General features: G+C 35.7%; 1 protein-coding gene and 1 pseudogene across 7 annotated transcripts in view; one reads left to right on the forward strand and one right to left on the reverse strand.

The window, feature by feature from the left end:
* The window catches only part of Suco (SUN domain containing ossification factor), a 57,443-nt gene that overhangs the window by 2,045 nt on the left and 37,410 nt on the right, over positions 1-17,988 (reverse strand). For 4 of the 7 annotated variants that reach the window (XM_029538637.1, XM_021197944.2, XM_029538636.1 and 1 more), the window contains 6 exons: positions 14,742-15,899; positions 14,139-14,226; positions 10,631-10,735; positions 9,333-9,487; positions 8,810-8,901; positions 1,567-1,622 (listed from right to left, as the gene is read on the reverse strand). In XM_029538637.1, the coding sequence (XP_029394497.1) occupies positions 1,567-1,622; positions 8,810-8,901; positions 9,333-9,487; positions 10,631-10,735; positions 14,139-14,226; positions 14,742-15,899 (1,654 nt within the window). Of the gene's footprint in view, positions 1-1,566; positions 1,623-8,438; positions 8,537-8,809; positions 8,902-9,332; positions 9,488-10,630; positions 10,736-14,138; positions 14,227-14,741; positions 15,900-17,988 lie in introns of those variants that run through there. The other 3 variants (XM_021197945.2, XM_029538634.1, XR_003843874.1) reach the window with 2 other exon arrangements.
* Positions 3,235-4,258, forward strand: LOC110321606 (annotated as a pseudogene).

Consider the following 17,988-nt stretch of genomic DNA (forward strand, 5'->3'; position numbering starts at 1 on the left):
TCTCTCTCTCTCTCTCTCTCTCTCTCTCTCTCTCTCTCTCTCTCTCTCTCTCTCTCTCTCTCTCACACACACACACACACACACACACACACATTCTGCTGTGAATAGATAGTATCTCTGACATCCCCTTTGTAAATGCTACTCAACTCAATGTTTCAATAGCTTATAGCAATTTGTGCATACAGAGTTAGGTAGAGACAGCTAATATCTGAATACCTCTATGTGTCAGATGTTATACTGGTTACTTTCATATATGTTAACCCTGAGAGGTTTGCCCTTGGCTCCTACATGAAAAAAAAAAATCAAACTTTAGAGATTTGGCTTACTACCTAAATTACAAAATAGTAAATACTGAAGTTAGGATTAAATCCAATGATATTTTGCACTAATCTGAAATTCTACTACAGACAATTACTGCTAGTCAAAATAAATATTATAAAACTTGAGAAGTAAAAAAAAAAAAATCAGACTTTATCTCAAGGGTGGGAGGATGGGGTGGGGGGAATCCTAGGAAGTCAGCAGTGCCTATCATCTGCTGGGACTATAAGCACAACCTCTGCCTGTGTCTTCATTTTTTAAACAGAGATATTACCACTGCTAGGTTGTAGAGTAGATTATAGAAACAGAGCTTGAACTGTGTCTGGCATGCATGAGCAGCTCAGTAAATAATGACTATCATCCAAGTATCAGCACATTTTTTTTTCTTTAAAGGGTTGGATAATATTTAAGGCTTTGCAGGCCTCATAAATGTCTCTCTAACGAATTCTTAGTTTTATTTTGTAAACCTTTAAAAATAGGAATATACTTCTTGGCTCCTATTTCATACAAAATAGACAACAGTTTGATGACCCCTCTAAACATTTATTTATATCTTATCACCACTGAAAAAGAACATATGGGAACTGGGAATACAATTCAGTTAGTAAAGGGCTTGTACCATAGGTATGAAGCCCCAGGTTTGACCCTGAGTACTGCATAAAACTGCATGGGGAATGTCTGCCTGCAATCCTAGGACCTGTACTCAGAAGGTACAAACAGAGGCTCAAAGTCATTCTCAGGATGCAGCAAGTTTAGGCATCCTGGCATACATAAGACTTTATCTCCAACAAACAAAAACAAGGGGCGGGGACAAAACCAACACTCTTGTTGGGTATGATATCTCCCATCTATTACCCCAGCCCTTGGAGATTGAGGCAGGAGGACTTCAGAGAGTTTGGTGCCAGACAGGGCTGCTTTCTGTAGTCAGGCAAGCCTAAGGTACACTGTGTGAGACCTTGTCTCAAAACAAACAAACAAATAAATAAATAAGCAAGCAAGCAGGATGGCTTAGCAGGAAGACACTTGGTGCTAAACTCACAGTGTGGAGAAGTAACTCCTACAAGTTACCCTTTCGGCACTGACACAATAAATGTAAAAACATCAACAACCACCCAAAACAACTACAAAGAAAAACAAAAAATTAAAATAAAATGCCAAGGAATACACATTAACATTTCAATATTTGTTTTTCATTTACTACCACACAGCTTACAATAGGCTTGAAAAAAAAAAAAAAAAGAGTATTACCTTTTTCTCTGGAGAGAACTTGAGGGGTTCTACGATGTACAAATCATTCGGATCTACTATAAGTAAAGAAAAGGGGTGTAAAATAAAAAGTGGATTATGCTATGACTAAATACACCCCAAAGAACATTAGTGCTTATTAGTGAAATGGATGACAGGTATCAGGATAACTATTATTTCTACACTGAAAATTAGTACGCCAGAATAGTGTGCTAAGAATTTGAATTTGGTCAAAGATATTTGAAAATTGGTCATCAACCCTGAAGACAACCAACATTTACATAAGTATATTTCCATTTTACATTTTGAATGACTAAGTATCAAATGATACAGGAAGGGTTGTTCTCTGGGGCCAGATTCATTCCCCACCTGACGAGAAAAATGGCATTACTGGACAAATCTACCCCAGCCTACAGGTAACCCAGATGATGGATGGAGTCAGACAGGCACATTAATGATGTGTTGGAATCACAGATGTCAGAAGAACATAAAATGGGATTTAGGAATGCTTTTTTTCTAATCTTTTATAGCTCTGATTAAAACTATTAACTCTAAAATATAGAAAGAGTTTGAACATGGTACATGTGACTACAAACTCACGAAAAAAACATTCTGCCGGACGTGGTGGCACACGCCTTTAATCCCAGCACTCGGGAGGCAGAGACAGGTGGATTTCTGAGTTCGAGGCCAGCCTGGACTACAAAGTGAGTTCCAGAACAGCCAGGGCTACACAGAGAAACCCTGTCTCGAAAAAACAAAAAAAACAAAAAAAAACTGACATGATGAGGACATCATCTATAGATTCACCCCTAAGTTTCAAAAATTCTGTTACTCAAAAGCACATTCAGAGCTCCTTCCCCTCCAAAGCTAAGCACAGATCTCTAAACATAGCTACTGGACTTCAGCCCTATGCTACTTGTTAAAAACAACTTGTATTCTGACACAAACTCATTTATTATAAAGCTATACATACCCTAAACTTATTAATAACATGACCCCATCAATTACAACTTATATTATTATTCCAATCTCAAACATGGGTAATAAAGACACTATATTTAAGTGTGTTTAAATATTAAAAAGCAGGAAAATATCTCAAGAAATACAAAACAAGACTTTTAACAAAACACAAAGATTTCCTAGGAACAAAGAATGTGGTAAGTAAAACATAAGACTCGATGGACAAATTTAAGAACAGATTAGATATAGCTTTAGACTCTGTGGCTTAGGGAAAAACAAACACTGAAAAATATATAAGGAAGCAAAGGCAGATTGGATTAATGGCATATGCTGCTCCTGCAGAGGGCTGAGTCTGGTTTCCAGCACCCATGCCAGGCAGCTCAGACATCACAGCACAAGGGTGAGTTGGCTTCCAAAGGCACAGCCACACACACACACACACACACACACACACACACACACACACACACACACACGATTTTAAAAGAAAAAGACAGAAACTTTACAAGATAAAGAGGATACATAAAGATGGATTAATACATTTATGAAATTTGAGATTTAAGAGATGGAAAATCAAGATAGGTAATATATCTAGGGGAAATTATCAGCTACAATTTTTCCATTACTTAAAAGATACCTATCTAGAGACACTTTAAATTCCTGAGGGGTGGAGGACTTAGCTTAGTTGCTCGAGTCTGGTTTCTCACTATCATGGCTGTGGAAGTAAAGTCTCGAGTGAAACACTATGAAAAACTGGACTTCCTTGAAGAGGGATAGTTTGCTATAGTCTATAAGGCCAGAGATAAGAACACCAACCAAATCGTCACCATTAAGAAAATCAAACTTGGAGACAGGTCAGAAGCTAAAGGCGGTATAAATAGAACAGCCTTAAGGGAGATAAAGCTCTTACAGGAACTAAGTCATCCAAATGTAATTAGTCTCCCTGACGCATTTGGACATAAGTCTAACATTAGCCTTGTCTTTGATTTTATGGAAACTGACCTAGAGGTTATAATAAAGGATAACAGTCTTGTGTTGACACCATCCCAAATTAAAGCCTACATGTTGATGGCTCTTCAGGGCTTAGAATATTTACATCAGCATTGGATTCTACACAGGGATCTGAAACCAAACAACTTCTTGTTAGATGAGAATGGAGTTCTGAAACTGGCAGATTTTGGCCTGGCCAAATCATTTGGGAACCCCAATAGGACTTACCCACATCAAGTTGTGACCAGATGGTGCTGGGCCCAAGTTATTGTTGGGAGCTAGGATGTATGATGGGGGAATGGACATGTGGGGCTGTTGGTTGTATAGTAGCAGAATTGCTTCTAAGGTTCCTTTTTTGCCTGGAGATTCAGGCCTTGATCAGCTAACAAGAATATTTGAAACTTTGGGTACACCAACTGAAGAACAGTGGCCTGACATGTATAGTCTTCCAGATTATGTGACATCTAAGAGTTTCCCTGGGGTCCCACTGTAGCACATCTTCACTGCAGCTGGATCTCATCCAAGGCTTGTTCTTATTTAACCTATCTACTAGGATTACAGCCTCACAGGCATTGAAGACCAAGTACTTCAGTAATTGTCCAGGACCAATACCTGGATGCCAGCTTACAAGATCAAACTGTTCAGTGGAAACATTAAAGGAAAGTCCAATCCAACCATGGCAACAAAACAGAAAAGAACAGAGACCTTAGAACAAGGAATACTGCCCAAGAAGCTAACTTTTTAGATCCAGTGAAGAAATGATCCAAAGGCAAATAATAGAAAAAATAGGGAATATTAAATACTATAGAAGAGAACTTGTAAATATTCTACAGATGCAAAATATGTAAAACTATGGGTTATTTTTATTAAATGTATTTTTTAAAAAAAGATACCTATCTAGAGCTCTAAAGAGCCCAACAAATCTAACACAGGATTAAAGAAAAAGAAAAATAGTAGTTCAAGGGGCCGGTATGGTAGCACACAACTCTAATTCCAGCAAAGACAGGTGGATCTCCATGAGTCATGAGACCAGCCTGATCTACACAGTGACACAGTGAGTTCCAGGACAGCCAGGACCAGGACCACAAAGAGATCTTGTCTCAAAAAAAAAAAAAAAAAAAAAGTAATTCAGAGGTTTAGAGATATAATGACAAATGAAAGATCTTAGAAAAAAGATTTAAGACATACCAAAGAACTCAGTACATATGGAAACAAATTTAAAGATACAATAAATAAAATATATAACACCTTGAGTTAGAATTAAGCAGAAAAACTACAATTGAGGTAAAACATAAAGATGAATATAATAAGGAAAACATGTAAATTAAATAGGATAAGCAAAGGCTTTAATAAGATCATTGTATTGGTTCTGAAAGAGACAAAAGAGCTTCTTTAGATTGGTAAGTAATTGTATCTTCCTGAAGTGACCAATAAAGACCAATGACTGTGTATAACTCCCACCTAAGTGTTACAATAGGGAATGAATCTCCCTTTCCTCCAAACGAAAGCCTCCAACAAGCCAATGAAGGAGGGGGCACAGCAGACTGCTGCTACACCAAACGCTCACTCTGCAGAAGTTCAGATGACCGGCTAAGCATGTGTTAGTACACACTAGCATTTAAGGGAAAATGGGTCATTTTGGAATTGTAATGAAACATTAACAGAAAACTTCATTCCTACAACTTACACTAAAGAAAACTACTCTTATAAAAAAAATGCTATACACATGTAGTTTTACTAATTTAAAAGAGAGTCCATGATCCATAACTATGGCATATCTTGATAGGATGAAACAAAAACTTAGTAAGAGCAGAATATGACAAGAAAAAACAAAAACAAAAAGACCAGGAGTGACATCTGAAACAATAAGATGTAAATTTCTTCTTAAAGTTCTGGTTTTGAGGGGGGAAAAAAATCAGAAATAATTCTTATCTTGCTTATGTATTCTTTAAAAGAGAAGAAATAGACTTTCATAAATAAGCAAAATTGAGGGAGAGCTGTTGTCCACAGATCTGCCTTGCAAAAAATAATAATATTTCAAAAAGAAAAAAATAAGAAAAAAGAAAACAATTTTTTTCTTATCCTTAACTGGTTAACAGATAAGTATATTCAAATTAATATCCACATGATTTTGTATGTGTGTATAAGCTATGTATGTATATGCATAAGCAGAATAAATGATAGCAATTTTGCATGCAATGAGAGGCAGGATTTAGTATTAATTACTTTGCTGCTATAACCACACCTGTGAAAAGGTATGGCTTTATTTGAAAGTGGAGGTAGGTTCTTGTGAATGTACATGGTAAACAAGCAATCATTAGATTAACTCTATAAAGACTATGTTGGATAGTATAAACTTTTTGTTAGTATAAACAAAAAAATCATATAAAATAACTATAATCAGGTAATATGAAGGACAAAAACAGAAACAAAAAAATAACAAATAGAAAATATTATGATAATATGCTAGCTACATCAAAACAATTTTTAAAATCAGTAGTCTAGGGCTGGTGAGATGGCTCAGTGGGTAAGAGCACCCGACTGCTCTTCTGAAGGTCCGGAGTTCAAATCCCAGCAACCACAAGGTGGCTCACAACCATCCGTAACAAGATCTGACGCCCTCTTCTGGAATGTCTGAAGATAGCTACAGTGTACTTACACATAATAAATAAATAAATAAATAAATAAATAAAAATCAGTAGTCTAACCAATCAGGTAATGAGATCCAACTCTATATCACCTAAAAAAATTCATTTAAATGCAAAAAAAAAAAAAAAAAAAAGAAAAGCTACACTCATTTGAGACAGAGGAGACTTTAAACATGCAACAAAATTACATAATGACTATTGGACTACAATACTCCAAGAAAACAATGATCATAAATTCATACACATTTAACATATTTAACAATAGGGCATTACAATATGTAGAGGTATGGCCAAGTAATTTTTTTCTTTTACAAGGATGCTTAGACTACTCTCAGTGAAAAATAGGTAATCTAGTCAATAAATTGTACAGAGATAAATGGACCCTTATGTCATCTATAAAAATTAACTCCAAATATAGTACAGATCTAAACCTATAAAACTAGAAGAAAAAAAAAGTTTTAGGACTCCGGACTTCATAAAGACACCTAGATAGAACACAGAAAGTACAAACAAAACAAAATGAATAGTGAAAACGCTACATGCAGAAAGGAAGATCTGTGACTCATGCATTACTTTTACTTTTATATACTAGAATATGTTTATATGTTTATTTATATGTACATGCGTGCATCTATGTGTGTATGTATACCCACATGTATACACACACACACACACACACACACACACACACACACACAATGAATTAGAGAAATGCAAATTTCACAGTAGGCTATCCCACAGATGTTAGAATAACTATCATTAGAAGGAAAAGCAGAAACTACCATACATGTGGGTATGGAAACAATGGAACACTGTTGCTAGGCTTGTAAAGCAATACAGTAATTTGGAAACTATGGAGATTACTCAGAGTAAAACAATACTGTCACATGACCTAGCTATCCCATTTTCCATTATATATGCAGAAGGACTTCGAGAGGATGCTACTTAAATCTCATTAAAAGACAAACAGAAGGCTGATGAGATGGCTCACTGGGAAAAAGGCAACTGCTACCTTTTTTAAAATTTTAAGTTGTTGCTTAAAAAAAAGAAAACAATCTGATATGGTTCCTTCTTTCTAAGTTAAGAACTGAAAATACCAACAAGGCAGACCAAAAAAATGCTTCAAGAAGAGCTTTAATTTTAAAGGAAAGAGAAAAAGAGGGAAGGAAGAAGAAAGTAAGGGAGGGAGAAAGGGAGGGAGGGAGGGAGGGAGGGACAGAATCAGGACTGAAGTCAATTTCTTCCTACCTACTGTCCCCACCTATTGTCCTCAGCTTTCTTTAAAAGCAAGGTTAAGTCAAGATCACTTACATCACTGTCTAAAACAGAAGCAATTCTATTATGGGAGGGGGGGAGCCTATTCTATTTGCCTTTAAAAAGTTAGAGGAAAAATAATGTTAGTTCACTTAATTTAAAATAAGAGTAGAACTAACAAACACAAAAACAATCTCAACATATCTCACAACTATATGAATATACCTCAAAGAAGAAATGCATCTACACCAATCAGAATGACTAAAATGTTTACTAGGATGTGAAACACCTGACAAAGCTGGGGGGAAGCACCCAAAGCTGATTGATGGAGGTCATTCACAGAAAACCCTGTTAATATTCGCTCAGGCTGCCATACATGCTTAGACCCAGTATGCCCACTTCCATTCCTGTTAGCAGATGCATGCATATCTTAAAGACTTGTAAAAGCCTAAATGAAAATAGTCCATAGGTAAATGTGTTAATGTGCAGCATTTGTACAGTGGAATACTGCACTAGAATGAGAGTAAATGGTATGGTGACTCACAATTAGATGTTAGAATGCTGCCTGCACTGGGATAGGAGAACACACTAAGCGGTTTTTGAGGTGCTAGGCTGCATTCTACTTTTTAATTAGGATGTAGGTTACACAGGCATATTGCATTTATAAAAATTCTCTAAGCTTAATAAAGGCACATGGAGTGAAAGCTTACACTAGTAAAACTCAGGAAAGACTATTTGAAGGACATAATAACAGAAACATTTGGCTTAAATAACTAAAATCCTAAAAAAAAAAAAAAAAAGGGGGAAAACAGCTCATTACTTAGAAAGCACCCTTAAATGAAATATATAATTATTTTACTATTGCTATAAGAATAAATGTTTAAGTTTCTTAATAAGCACTAATTACAAAGGGACTAAAATAGGAAATGGTCACTCAGCATACATCTGTTTATCCCAATTATAAACTCTGGGGCTATGAAAGTGCCTCGAAAGTCCTAAACTAGAGATAAAAAAGGGTCCTACCTGCACAAGAAGAGGAGGCAGAAAAGCACAGGATGCTATGAGAGCACATTGAGCATTCAGGGTTTCCATAGCTGTTGAACTTTCTCAAACATCCCTTTCTAAAAAGAAATACTTCTAAACAGGAGCATGTGCAAACAAAACTACTCATTGCTAATTAACACTAAGACCCCCTCCCCACCCTTTGGGCTTTCAAAGGAACAAAGAGCTTTAAAGCATGAAAATGATAAAGTGGCTTTGACTAGCACAAACACAAAGATAACTGATTCACTGTTTGGATGCAGATGAAAACACAGCATGTATATTACACTTATTCCAGAAGCCAGTTTATATACATAGATCATAAAAAATAGATCATATCCATAAAAATCTACCTTCTTTGCCAGTAAACTGCAGAGATTTGGATCTGATGAGGGGAAATGATGTTCTTCTTTTCAAATTCATGTCATCATAGGAAGAGAAACACCTAATGTATTAAGAAAACATTACACACATGAGTGATTATACGGGATCTAACTTACTGCATAGCCTATTTAAATGGAGGATTTGAGACCTGCATAACATATGGAACAAGCCTAAATTAGCACAACAATTATTGCTAATATAAAACAAATCTTCTCCAAAGATCTTACTTCTCTTCCACCCCTGAATGCCACATTTTAACATCTTTCTCAACCAAAATAATTCAAAGGTTTGATACATATATTATTAGTTTCTCTAGATTCTTCAATAGCATTATCTTCATGTAGCAAGTTACCATCTTGCTACAAGGATATTTTTAGTATTTTGGTTTCATGTTCCTTTAGCTGCTCAGCATTTCTTTGAGAAAAACAAAACAATGGTGAAAAAAAAAAAAAAAAAGAAGAAGAAAATTGTGGAGTATATTGTTAACCTTACCTTTTAGGGCTTGGATACTGATTACTTTTAGGAAGTTTTGAAATGTAATCTCCATCAAATTGAGAAGTATTTCGACAACGTTGCATACAGAGCATCAGTCCCAAGACAACACATAAAACCAAAGACATGACAAGGTAACTCTGACGATCTGAAACCTGAAAAGATAAACATAATTATAAACTACTTTAAAGAATGGACCGGGCTGGTGAGATGGCTCAGCGGTTAAGAGCACTGACTGTTCTTCCAAAGGTCCTGAGTTCAAATCCCAGCAACCACATGGTGGCTCACAACCATCTGTAACAAAAAAAAAAAAAAATCCGATGCCCTCTCCTGGAGTTTCTGAAGACAGCTACAGTGTACACACATATAAATAAATAAATAAATAAATAAATAAATAAATAAATAAATCTTAAAAAAAAAAAAATGAACTGTGGAACCTAAAATTTAAACAAGTAATTTTAAACAGTCAAGTTGGTCTGAAATCATAAATACAGAGCATACTGCTTGAAAACAAACTATAGACATTTGCTCTTTTTCTGTTCTCTCCCCATCTAATTCTTTCTTGAAATAAAAAAGCAGTACAATAAGCACATTTATGCCTTAGACTTAAGCTCACCACTTAACATTCTGTTGATATCTAGTCTGTCTTTCCATCTGCACTCTCTCCCTTAGAGATAGTATTCTAACACATATACAACTCAACTACTCAATTACCAAACCCTTCAGATTCAACCTAAATTTCTTTATTCATTAACCTTTATTTCATTAAGGCTTATTTTCTACCTCTTCAAATATATACTTAATTTAATTAACATCCCACTATTTTCTACTTCTAAAATCTTAGTTAACTTCAACCAAGTTACTACAACTGCCTCCTAAGAAGTTCCCTTCTTGTTTCTGTTCTTGTCCTCAAACAGCTAATTCTCAGCAAGGTAGCAAACAAGGAATTTCTCAACATGGTAAATATTGAAATGATCCAGATAATTTCTTTACTTAGTAATTTCCATTGATTTGTAATGTTCAGAATAAAAATCAAACTAAACTGCTTTTTCCAAAAGACCTGACAGAATTAACATAATACCTGCCTTATAGGAAGACCAAATCACGACAGCCATACCTTACCAAACTCTCAACCCAGTTCCCAAACAATAAAATAATGGATTTTGGTGTTTTAAGCAAGTTCTACATAATTCACAGTTCTGTTTGGTTTAAGCTTTGAACTATCATGCTCAGTTACAAGCATGCCCTTCTGACAATCTTCCTAGGAGCACTGTCTTACAAGGTAATTAAACAATTACCTCCCGCTTTAATTCTGCTACGGTTGCTGATAGGTTCGAAACAAGCTGTGTCATGTTGGTCAGTTGTGCCTGGAGCAAGTGGATGGCTTCAGTTTGCCGCTGATCCTATAATAAAAGATTGTTTTTCTTTATATTTCATCTATACATTAAATTATAAATTTAAGTAAGACATGTAATTTGGAAAATCCACTAAGTTCTTCCAAAAAATGTACTTTTGCAACGATCTTAACAGAGAAACACAAACTTTGATCACTTCTTTTGAAAGCCAAGTCACATACAATACTGATTTGCCTGTGATAGTTACAAACAACTAAAGACAAGCTTAAACTGGTTGCTACTTTTAATCAATACATTTATTTTTGTTAAGATTACAAGAACATGAAAAGTACTTATATAGGTCTTTGAGACATAAGATACAGATACTATATATAAAGCATAGAGAAAATAAAAGATAGATTAAATTTCAAAATATTTCTTGATTGTAAGAGTGCACAAATCATATTTAAAAGTGTAATACTAGAATATTTTTTATTAACACAGAGGAGTGAACTTATTACTAGTCATACTATTATCATTCCCTACATCTGGACAAGCAATAAAGAAATAGAAAAAGGTGGAAGGATCAAAAAGAAATAAAGCCATTCTTTTCTATTATCAACAAGAGTACTTCAGAGAAAAACCACAAAACATTCTGCGGTTTTATTAAGTTGTAGAAAGGTTGTCTACATACAATGCAATGTTAAATATTTTTCTAGATATGACACCAATAGCTAGATAACTTCCAAAGCATGAGATCATATCCAAGCTCCATCATTAGTTATTGCAGAAAAATGTGAATAAGCATTACTTTTGCTACTTACATTTTACAAAATCAATACATATTTATATCAAGAGTAGCATGTAAATCAGGTGAGCCATTACGCAGAATAGAACTAAATTACTCTAAAAGTTACAACAGACTTTTCGTATCACCCAGCAATTTCACTGCTGGGTAAATAATCAAAGGAGATAAAACAATGTCCAATATTTATGGCAGAATTAATCACAATAGATAAATTATGTCATCAATTCCTATACCTTTCAGTGAAGGAATGGACAAGAACCAAAACAAGTGGTACATTTACATAACTGATACTATTTTGCCATTAAAAAAAAAGAATAAAATATTATTGCTTTTGTAGCAATGTGGACCAATATCAAGGCTATTACTTCAAGTGAAATGAACCACACACAGAAAGACATGGACCATATAATCTCACCCATTTGCAGAAAACTATTACATCAACCAATGTAGAAGGACAGCAAGGTGAAAGATGAAAAGTTCAATAAAGATGAAAAGTTCAATAAAGGGCACCACAATAGAGTGCAAGAACATTTTCTATTTCTTCTCTAGTATGGTTGAAAACTACTGGTTAAAACTCCTCCATTGCTGGTGGGACGGCAAAGTGGTACAATCACTATGGAAATCAATCTGGCAGTTGCTCAAAAATTATTGTTCTACTTGAAGACCCAGCTATACCACTCTTGGGCATATACCCAAAAGATGCTCCACCATACTATAAGGACACATGTTCCACTATGTTCACAGCAGCCTTATTTGTAATAGCCAGAAGCTGGAAACAACCTAGATGTCCCTCAACTGAAGAATGGATACAGAATGAGGACATCATGAATTTTGCAGACAAATAGATGGAACTAGAAAATATTATCCTGAGTGAAGTAACGCAGACCCAAAAGGACATGCATGGTATGTGCTCACTGATAAGATACTAGTCAAAAAGTACAGAATACCCAGGATACAACCCACAGACCAAAAGAAGTATAACAAGCAGAAAGGCCCAAGAGAGGATGCTTCAATCCCACTAGAATGAGGAAGAAAATAACCACAGGAGGCAAAGGGAGGGATATACCTGGGTAGAAGAGGGGAGAGGGAAGGGAAAAGGAGAATAGGATCCGGTATGGGGGGCAGGACAGAAGGGAAGCTCAGAGGGACAGGAGAATGATTGAAAATATGCAGCCTAGGGAGTGAGAGATGGGGGAACCATCTAGAAGGTACCAGAGACCAGGAGGCAAGAGACTCTCAGAACTCAATAGAGGTGACCTTAGCGAAAATACCCAACAATGGAAAGAAGGAACTCGAAGAGTCCACCTCCAGCAGATAGACAGGGCCTAAAGTGGAGGGATGGGGTTACTAAATCAAAATTTCTGACCTAGAACTGTTTCTGTCTAAAAGAACTGCAGGGATAAAGATGGAGAAAAGACAACACAGGAGTCTAGCATGGCTGACCTCTGAGAGGCTCTACCAGCAAACAGCTAACTGAGACAGATGCACAAACTTACATCCAACCAGTGACCTGAAGTCGGGAACCACTATGGTTGAATAAGGGAAAGGATTTAAGAAGCTGAAGAGGAGGCCAGTCTCATAGTAAGACCAGCAACCTCAAGTAACCCAGACACCAGGGAGCTGCCAGAGACTGAGCCACCAACCAGGCAGCTTATAAGGGATGGTCCAAGGTCCCAGGCACATACATAGCAGAGGACTGCCTGGTCTGGCTTCAGTGGGAGAGGATGCACCTAATCCAGGAGAGTGGGGGAGGGAGGGAGGGAGAGGTGGGGGAGGGAGAGGGAAGGAAAGAAGGAGGGAGGGAGGGAGAAGAGGGGGAGGGAGAGGGAGGAGGGGGAGGCATAGTAGGGGAACCCTCTTGGAGGCAAGGAGGAGGAGGAGTAGGATGAGGAACTGTGGGTGGGGACTTGAAGAGGAGCAAAGGCTGGAATGTAATAAATAAATTTTTTTGAAAATTCCAGTAACATCAAATTTTACACAAAAAAGTGTCCAAACATAAGGATAATCAGGCTGACAGAGGCATTAATTATGTTGGAGTAGGAAGATACAAGTCGGCCACAGAAGTGACACCAGGGAAATGAGAAGCTAGTTATGTTGTCAAGACATTAGGAAATGTATGGGCTAGCACTCTACAAATCCGATGAGAAAGCTAGAGAAAATTACCAATATTTACATAGAAAAGAGCAACTGCAGACATACTTTTGTGAGTAACTACAGAAAGAAGAAATAATTGTATTCCACAAAATACATGTGTACTCACACATAAAAATATTACATAGTTACCATAAAGTAAATATTAAATAGTCACATGAAACAAGCCACCAGTATATGAAATGGGCATGCATGACATTGGAGAAGCTACATTTCAGCCACAGTACTGTCTAAAATATGTAAAATATCCTTAAAACTACATTATCTAAGTACTAAGTGTCATTAAAAAAGAATTTTGTTGTAGTCTTCATTGATTAACAAAATCGGAAATAAGTAAAATAAAATTGATTTTTATTATCATCTAAAAAAAAACATGATATACTTGAAATCAGAGTATACTAACAATAGCTGAAATGACTTATTACCTATTACACACAACATATAATACACTCCACAGAAATGAGTATCATGTTGCAGTGTGAAAAGTACATGTACAATAAAGAAGAAACCAACCTGCTCTTCTGCTATCCGTGAAGTATTCTGAAGCTTAACTATTGTCTTATTGAAAGCCTTCTGCATTTCTTCCATTTGTTTTCGGTACCTACAAAGTAAGAATTGCTTTCAATCTACTTTCTCATTCATTATGTACTGGAAAATCATTCTGAGACTGGCCAATCTGCTTTTTCTTAAATGACCGATTCAGGACTGTGTAACCCAGTAACACACACAAAAGGTACAACCAAATCTATCCTGGACATCAAGAGAAATGAAGCTGGGCACACTAGCACAGAACTACACTGCCAGTTAAGATGCTGACAAGGAGGTCACATTAAGCACAAGAGCTCACGACTAATCTCAGCAACATGGTAAGAAGACAAAAATTATAAAGGAGAAAATAAGACAGAAAATTTATTAGCCCAGTAATAGTTGCATGTCACTACAAGTATTTATAAAAATGGAAAAGATAATAAAGATAACAATTCTGGGAAGCTTTGAACATCATTTAAATGGCTTTCCCTCTTTTTCCAGTTAAAATTGTGCTTCTTACATCATCACAATGTCTTTGTAGATCATACTCAGCTACTAAACTTATGGTGTAAAATGGGTTGTACTTACCTTTGACTAAGCTCCTCCAGATAGCGACCACTGAGAGACATGTTAACTTCTAAGGCTTTAATACGATTATTAAGTCTCATAAATACTGACTCCTTCTGATTTGATCCATGCACAAGATTTCCATTACCATATCCCAGATCAGTAGAATTTTGTAATTCAGCATAGAAATCTGTAGCTGTCCTCTGTAACCCTCTTAAAAGGGCATCTTCTGGAGACTGTTCATCCTCTTTCACTTCAGGCAATGAAGGATCCATAACTGGAGTCACTATATGCTTTAGTGTATCAGCTATACTAGGTTTGGTTTCCACACTTTCACCCTCTGGCACAGTGGCTGTGTTCATAGGTGGTGGTACTACTGTTTCAGGGAACTTGGTGACAACTTCTGTGGAGAGTATGTCTTCTTTCACAGTACTGTCCATTACCTCATTAACTTTACTTGCTTCATAAATAACAGAGAGTTTCTCAACAGGACTAAAGCTCTCAGGCTTTTTTTCTGTTTTATCATCAATCTCAACAGAACTCTCTTGAGGCATCACTTGTGATGGTATATATCCTCCTTCAGATTTAACAGACTCAGATCCTTCTACTTTAGACAGTGAATTCATTTCTGGAGTAACATCTAAGAGAAGAGACTGAGAAAGAGTTTGAGGGTAGCTTGGTTCAAGTTCAATTGTGCCCACTGTGTGATTTATCAAATGCCCCTGGTGCATACTACTTAAATCATCCAGAACAACAGTTTCAGCTTCTCTTTCCATGTTCTCGTTATCCACATGGCCACTGGGAGGCTGCAGTACTGAAACCTCTACTGATTCTACAGGAAGTAGTAGTGACGGCTGAGGTGACACAAAATCTTTTCCTTTACTCACAGTCCTGCTGCGTTGTCGATAAAGAGCAATTCTAACTGAGCACCATTTATATATGTACTCCGAAAAACTAGAAATACAACAAATTGAAGTCAGCTCACTACAAAGTATTTGTGTCTCAGACTCAAACCAGGATGACGACTCATCCTCTTGTTCACCACTGCCCAAAAGGGTCACTGTAGATGGACTTGCTTCTTCTTCTTCCTCCTGAACCAGTTGTACAATCGGACTCTCTTTTGGAGGATCTGAGGTTGATGGTTCTGTATCATGTGTATGGACTTCCTTGATTACATATCTAGAAATACATATACACGATTACATATCACTTAAGGTAGAAATCTAATGTTAAAATATGCTTAAGGGAAATGTATTAGGAACAACATAAAGATTGGGATTATGGAAGAAATGCTGAGTACAAAGCTGTATACAAATATGGTTGATCAGTTTTCCCTATAGACATTTTTCCATTTTATATAGAGAGTACTTCAGCCAGAAATGGCAGCACAAAGTCCACTTACCAAGTAACCAACCAAACAGCTCAAACCACTGTATTTTACATCAAATTTGTGAACACTTCTCCCCCTTATATGTACATTGTACCTTTGTTTCTATAACATTTACTAACTCATTACAAGTCTTACCACCACTCTTTCAGATTAGAAATTAAAGATAACCAAGAGCTAGAACTAGAACCCAGGATTCCTAGTATCATCTGCAGAAGGCAGCTAAAATTCTAAAGAATATTTCTGTATATGTTGTGAGGAATTCCTACACAGAAGACTACTTTTAAAAAAATACAATCTTAACATCATCTAAGCTAGTTCTCTTACTAAAAGACAAATGCCTGACCACTTTAATAAAAAGTACTGATGCATCATAAACCTATCTGTCTCATTAGTGGATCTAGAGAATGTCTGTGTGATAGGGCCTAGATAGGGGTGTAGTAGTAGAAACTGGGTTATAAATTACGTTGCCTGTGGTTCTGCCTGATAAAAAGACAATTTCTAAATACAACCTTAAAGGACAAAGAAAAACCTGAATGAAAAACTCAGGTAATATGAACATCAAAATTGAATTATCTTTATATGCAAAATTTCCTACTTAAAAATTACTACCAGAAAATATTTCTAAGTAGAGACATTTGCCACAATGACAAAAGCAAAGTCAAAGAGCATCTAGGCAGATTTTCATTTTGGCTGAAAACAAAATAAAAACCAATTAAGTCATGCATCTCTTAACAAAAAGCTTATCTATAACCACATAGATCCATTTAGAAGCTAATTATCTTTCTTACATATTCACGTGGCATGTCAACTATTAGTTACAGAACAAACTGTGACAGTAAATAGGAGCAATGTCTGAAGAAAGGAAGGAGAAAATAAAAATCTGGTAAATATGAAGTTACATGCTGTTGTACATATTATTTTTACTATAATAAACTATAGTTAAAATAGACAGGAAAAGAAAGTAACAGCTTTCTATAAATTTAGTATTAATTTTGAATACGGAGTACATTTTTGTTATCTTACCAAATGACTGCTATATAATCATTTTAAAAACTTAAAATAAATAAAGATACTTTAAGTAAAAATTGTTCAATGATTTTGCCAATGTGGTGGGATGTGCCTGTCAGTCCAGTACTTGGGAGAAAGAGACAGGAGGATCACAAGTTTAGGGGCCAGGCTAGACTATATAGGAAGATTCTGTCTCAATGAAGTCTTCTTTCAAAATACTCACATTTGTCTGTGTGAATGTCTATGCGTGTATAAATAAAATTAGCTTGCTTAGTTAGCTTAAAAAAAAAAAAACAACCTATGTTAACTGAACAAGCAGCCTAGTTATAACATTAAAAATAGCAATTACACATCCAGATAATTAGAAACACTAAGAATGTCTTCATCACTAATACATATTTTATAAGTTCTCTTAAGAATCAGTAACATATGCCATATTTCTCATCCAACCACTCAATAAATATCTTCACAGTCTCTTTCAGAATATAAATATCTCACTCTACTTTTGAAAGCACAAAATTACTTTTTAATTAGTATGCTAGTTGGGAATTACAGTTTAAAGTATACTTACTGCAATTCTGATTTCCTACTATTGTAAAATAGTTTAAATTCAAATATCCTATTAGAGTTCCTCAGAGACAAAAAATATTTTAAAATTTTACACAATAACCATAACCCATAAGCCAAATCACTAAGTTTATTGTCTATTATAGATAACATGTATCTATGATTTGTTAAGAAAATACCCACAAAATTAAGATAGTTTATGTTATTTTACCTATATACAAAACACTGCCCAATGTGTGCCAAGACCAAAAAAAAAAAAAAAAAAAAATACGAATCATTTTGAGAAAGGGAACAAGTTAGTTT

The sequence above is a fragment of the Mus pahari genome, chromosome 5 (genome assembly GCF_900095145.1).
Source record: "Mus pahari chromosome 5, PAHARI_EIJ_v1.1, whole genome shotgun sequence".
Lineage (NCBI taxonomy): Eukaryota > Metazoa > Chordata > Mammalia > Rodentia > Muridae > Mus > Mus pahari.